Source organism: Bison bison, unplaced genomic scaffold, assembly GCF_000754665.1.
Source record: "Bison bison bison isolate TAMUID 2011002044 unplaced genomic scaffold, Bison_UMD1.0 scf7180017864338, whole genome shotgun sequence".
Classification (NCBI taxonomy): domain Eukaryota; kingdom Metazoa; phylum Chordata; class Mammalia; order Artiodactyla; family Bovidae; genus Bison; species Bison bison.
In genome coordinates, this window is record NW_011494910.1 from 2,020,198 (window position 1) to 2,025,732 (window position 5,535).

Below are 5,535 nucleotides of genomic sequence, written 5' to 3' on the forward strand. Positions count from 1 at the left end.
CCTCCACCGCAGCCCCGCGCTCCTGCCCCAGGCCCACGCAGCATGTTCCGCGTCACTGTCTGCCCACCCCCGCCCCGGCACACACGAACCGTGCGGGCCAGGTCACCGCGCACGGCCTTCTGCTCCATCAGCTGCAGCCGGATATCGACGCCGAACTTCCGACAGTACTGAATATACTCGTGGCTGCCCAGGGCGTGCTTGCTGGAGGGACAGAGGGACAAGGCCGTTAGCATCCTAGAGACTCAGTGGAACTTTCGAGGGAAATGCACACCTCAGCCTAGGGGCGAAAGAAACAAGAGGAAGGGGAGGCAGGAGAGGGGCTGTATTCCTGTGCTGTACCCTCTACCTTGGCTGCTGGGAAACGTCACAGTAGAGCTCAGGCAAGAAACAGAGGTGTGTCTAAAGAAAAGCCGCCTAATACAGTTAACCCTTGGTCTGTACAAACACTGACTGTGCTAGGTATTTATTACCGTTATCCCTGGTTCAACTCCAGGAGTGGGAACTTCTGGAGAGGGGGGGAACGGAGATTTCTCAGGGGTAGTGTTTAAACTCCATCCTCCCTGGCGGCTCATACGGTAAAGCGTCTGCCTACAATGCGGGAGACCTGGGTTCAATCCCTGAGTCGGGAAGATCCCCTGGAGAAGGAAATGGCAACCCACTCCAGTACTCTTGCCTGGAGCATCCCACGGACAGAGGAACCTGGTAGGCTACAGTCCATGGGGTTGCAAAGAATTGGGCACGACTGAGCAACTTCATTTTTCCTCTTGGCTTTGGTATATATGTGTGTTAGTTGCCCAGTCGTGTCCAACTCTGCAACCATGGACTGTAGCCTGCCAGGCTCCTCTGTCCATGGGATTTTCCAGGCGAGAATACTAGAGTGGGTTACCATTCCCTTCTCCAGGGGAATCTTCCCTACCCAGGAATCGAATCTGGGTCTCCTGTACTGCAGGCAGATTCAATACCAACTAAGCCACCAGAGAAGCCTAACTTTGGCATATAGGACAGATCAGAAGCCAGCGTAAGCACAGGTGGTCTTAAGTCCCCCCACACTGTGGTCTTAAGTCACACACTCCTCACTATTACCATCTGGGGTGCCAAGGCCAACCAAGCAAACCCACCAAGATTCCGGGTGGAATTATCCCCAACCAAACTCCTGCTTCTCACCTCCCTCTGTGGGTCGTGTGACTGTGAATAACAATATAATCTCTACAGACGACCTGCATGCCATTACCCCTGCTCAGAGGACAACACACAAGACCTCTGTGCCCCTAACCCAGCCTAGGCTCCAGAGAAGGCGCTCTAGGGGGTCCCCAGCTGCTCCAGCCCCAAGTTGAACCGTGGTCAGAAAGGAAGCCCGGGAGAAGGGCAGACTGAGTCCCCCCTGCAGGCCAGCTCAGCAGGCCTGGGCCAGGTCCCAGCAGCTGGGGAACAGAAGCCGGAAAGGGACTTCCTTCCTCAGCAGAGCCGGGAGTCTAGGCCAGAAACAGCAAGGAGAGCAATGCAGAGGGCTCTGTGCAGAAGCCGACAAAGGGGTCCAGGCCCATGGCCAGGACAGGCTGCTAGGACGTAAGTGGGTTGTCCACATCCAGAGGGGCCAAGCCTCAGAATTGGGCCCCCCCTGCTGAGACTGGGTGGCAGCCGAAACCTGGAGGTGGGAGAGGCTGGGCCATGGGGCAGGGCTGGCGGGAGTGCCTGGGAGGAAGGAAGAGGTGGCGGAGGTGGGGGAGGCGGCAGGAAACCCAGCCTTCCCCTGGGACCATCTCAAGGTTCTTATCAGGGCAGCCTGCATCCTGGACTGCCACTCCCCCTCAGCGTCAGCCCCTCTGCTAGACAGGGGAGGAAACCCAGGGCCTCCTGGGAGCCAGCAGCTTTCTGGAGCTCCCAAGGGGCCTTCCCACCTCCACTCAAGGCAGATGCTCAGGGGCCTGGGCTTTTCTGTTACACGAGAGGAAAGAGAAGAGCCCTGGTGGAGGAGGGGCTCCTGGACCAAGAGCAACGGACACAGTCCCCGGGGAGCGTGCCTGACTTTCTCTGTGGAAGGCTTTCTTCTGGGTGCATTCAAGGTAGGGGGAGACAGGCCTGACCCTAGGACCAACCATCCTGTTCCACCTCGCCTGCGACATTCCCCTTGCATCTTGGCAAGAAGTCAGCACCTGACCGCTTATCCACCACCTCTGGACTCAGGGGCTGAAGGACTAGGGGCCGTAAAGGAAATGGCAGTATCCAGCTGACCTGGATCCTCTCTTTGGACTGGTCCTTCTCTGGGAACATTTAGGGATTGCTCATCGGGGTGTTCTCATCTATAACCCTTGGCGCATTTTACAGAAGCGGCTGAGGGCCAGAGTCTCACAACCCGTAAAAGGCAGCCAGACCCCAACCCGCTGTGCTCAGGTGCCCACAGTGCCCACTGCTCCTTCCGACAGTGGCAGGGGCTCTCTGCCAGGAGCCCCTGAGTCTGGGGCCCCTTTTATTCTTCTGGGGGAAAGTAAGTATACATTGAACTTCCCTGGAGTTGTGCCACGCAGGGCCCTGCCCTCTTCTTTTCTCTGTTTTCCTGTTGAGGGCACAGAGACAGGAAGGGCCCACAATACCCCTGAGAAGCCAGCCAAGAATGGCGCTAGTCACAGATCAGGCATCCTTGCCTCTCGACCTACGTGGAAGGGAAGGAGCAAGTGGCGGTGTTCCCCGCGTGCCCCTCAGCCCCTCAGCCCAGAGAGGCAGCCTCTTCTCCCCGTTCCCAGCATCGGCTGCACCAGGCAGCCAGGGACGAGGGCAGCATGCGGCTAAAGCTTGAGGGGGAGGGCAGATCTCTCTGTTTCCTGATCCGCTGACCTCTGGCTGATTCTGCAGCCCGCCACACAGCCATGCCACCCGAGGGGTGCAGCCCCCTCTCTGCCAGCCCAGCCCCCCAGAGCCCAGCACAGTGGAAAGAAGACTGGTCCCCATCAGACTTTCCAGTGAGGCTGTTCACTGCAGAGGGCGCTGAACGGACAGGCGCTGGAGGCGCGCCTCTGGTGGGGAGGACAGCCAGCCCCACATGCCAGCGGGGCAAGGGCTCGCCGGCAGAGGAAGGGGGAAGAGAGCAACTGTGGTTCTTACCCCTGGTCCCGTGGGGCACTCTGCCCAGTCCTCCTCCTGCCCCCGGCCGTAAAGACACCGCACAAGATCTAGGGCAGGAGCATAGCCCCCCACCCCCCCACACACATCTCTCCACGTGCACAAGTCTGCAGGCAGATATGCTCTTTGCCCAATCCCAGTTCCAAGCTCTTTCCACAGCAGATTTGTCTCAGGAAGCCGGCCAAGCCCTCTGGAAGACCGAGCTCCTGGGGAAAGCGCGACGTGGCTGAGAGTATGCCCAGAAAGCAGGAGTCCTGCCTGTGGCCAGGCCTCGAGCCCAGCGTGCCCCTGCAAAGCCCTCTCATGACCCTGCATCCCAGAAGACACGTGCCACCTCCTGCCCGCTTGTCCCCACCCGCTCACTCACTTCTGCAGGAACTCCTCCAGCCCACAAGGCTTCAGCACAAAGTCACCCACGTCGACATCCCTCAGTTCATCACGGGTGTAGCACAGGGTCTGGTAGATGAGCAAGTCTACAGTGGAGGAGCCTGAAAGGGGTGAGGCGGGGGGGCAAGGAGGGGGTCACTGCGGCAGGCGGGGCTCAACCTGAGCCCCCTCGCCCTGCAGGCCCAGCACCAGCCAATGAAGCAGTTTGGGGTTTCAAAAGTCACCCCTGCCCCACCTCTGAGGATGCCCACGCAGCCTCCCCCCAACTTACAGTTGCAGGTAAAAGTGAGCGGCTCCCGCAGGCTGTCGCACAGCACGGTCACCTTCAGGTTCACCTCATCCCCGAGGTGCTCCGGGCTCGGGGTGACAGCGCTCCAGACATACCCAGTGAGGGCGTAGTCCTGGACATCAGAGCCGGATCGGAGGCTGTACAGGAAGAGAGGGGAAGACCTGTGCCTTCGGGAGACAGTGGCGGACAAGACGCCTGCTGGGACCTCCGTGCTGAGGCCCAAGGGCCCCTCCACGCCCATCCCGCCTGCGGCCCTCCAGGTCTTCAGGCCAGGATGGGGACAGTGGGGAAGCATCTCTGCGAAACCATGTTCTTGACACATTTGTTACAGTTGCAAAACGTTTCTCAAGCTGAGTTGAACATTAGGGACAGTTCTAAACAACACAGCTTTCCATAATAAGTTCCGAGGAATATTTTTCTGAATCCATTTCCTTTCTCTTTTAGCTCCAGATAAGATTACACCCTTTATCTCCATCTGGGGTATATTTGCTCCTAAGGGCAACTGCTCCTGAAGTGATTGGAAATACTTTGTTAGAGCCAAGTTTCATGAATTTTGTCCACAATGTGAAAATTCTAAGACTCCAAAACAGCCTACAAACACCGGTTTCAGGAAGCACCCCATAGTTATAATTGAGATCTATTACAGATGGCTCTTCTTCCTCCCTAGAAAGTTCTGCAAGGACTGAGTCTCCTCCCCGCCCCACAGCCCTCCCTAACCCCGTCATTAACTCTTACACATCCAGCATGTGGCAAAATGCAGCAACTTCCTCATCTCTCTCCTCTGAGACCTCAAACAGCTCGTGGCCATTGGCGACGGTGTGGGGCCGGGAGCCCACCTTTAAGAGAAGAGCAGCTGACTCAGAGCCTCATCATCCCCTTCCCACAGGCCGCTCCTCGATCTAAACTCTTAACCTCCAGGTGTAAAGGCTTCCTGGTGAGAGTGGCATATGTGGGACTTTCAGGAATATATTTATCTTCTGTTCTGGGAGACTAAGCGCCAAGTTGAAAAAGCAGTTGAAGCCTTGGCTGAGTTTGGAAGCCTGGATGAGATGGACGTGAATGTGGCCAAACCTCCTTCCGGAGACGCCAGTGTCTAGTAAGCTCAAGCCTGCAGGTCAGGCAGCGCCCTGCTTGCTGGACCCCGGGGCTGACTTTCTGGAGGGTGCTCACAGAGGCGTGGCGGGAAGCTGAGCGGACAGCTGTTTCCCCTATCCCAGAACGGAAGCCCATGGAAGCAGGTTGCCCAAAGAGTCCCCAAGGAAACGGGGCCCTGGGCAACACTTCAACATCCACAGCAAGCCCCAGGGACCCAACACAGAGAGAGACTAAGAGACCATAGATGGAGGCGATGACTCAGACACACGTGCCTTCCCGGTCAATGCTGTTTGAGGAATAAAGTGTCAAAGCAGCTTCCTGGGCAGGAAAGGACCTGCTAAAAGGGTTAGGTCCTTCTACTCTGCTGGTCCCCCACAGCTGCAATGTGAGGGAGCCTGCCTGAGCTCCACTTCCAGTCCAAGAAAACGTGTGTGCCACCTGAGATTCTCAGCAGGACCTCCACCACGGGGCTGTCCAGTCATCCACGGAGAGTTTTAAAGCAGCCCTCCAACAAGACCTGTAGCACAGCCCCAGGGGGACGAAGTGGAGGAGGGGCTGGTGCCAGTCTGGTCTGACAGACCTGCCCAGAGCCCCGGGGGAGGCTGCCCCCAAGGAACGAAGTGATGGCTCAGATGGAGCACCAGCCG

The 5,535-nt window shown here is 57.8% G+C and overlaps 1 protein-coding gene across 1 annotated transcript in view; it reads right to left on the minus strand.

Moving 5' to 3' along the window:
- Positions 1-5,535, minus strand: part of PIK3C2B (phosphatidylinositol-4-phosphate 3-kinase, catalytic subunit type 2 beta) — an 86,064-nt gene that overhangs the window by 53,912 nt on the left and 26,617 nt on the right. Inside the window, exons 4-7 of the mRNA XM_010854253.1 lie at positions 4,529-4,629; positions 3,776-3,930; positions 3,485-3,605; positions 90-201 (exon numbers count right to left, since the gene is read on the minus strand). Coding sequence (XP_010852555.1) covers positions 90-201; positions 3,485-3,605; positions 3,776-3,930; positions 4,529-4,629 — 489 coding nt within the window. The remainder of the gene's footprint in view (positions 1-89; positions 202-3,484; positions 3,606-3,775; positions 3,931-4,528; positions 4,630-5,535) is intronic.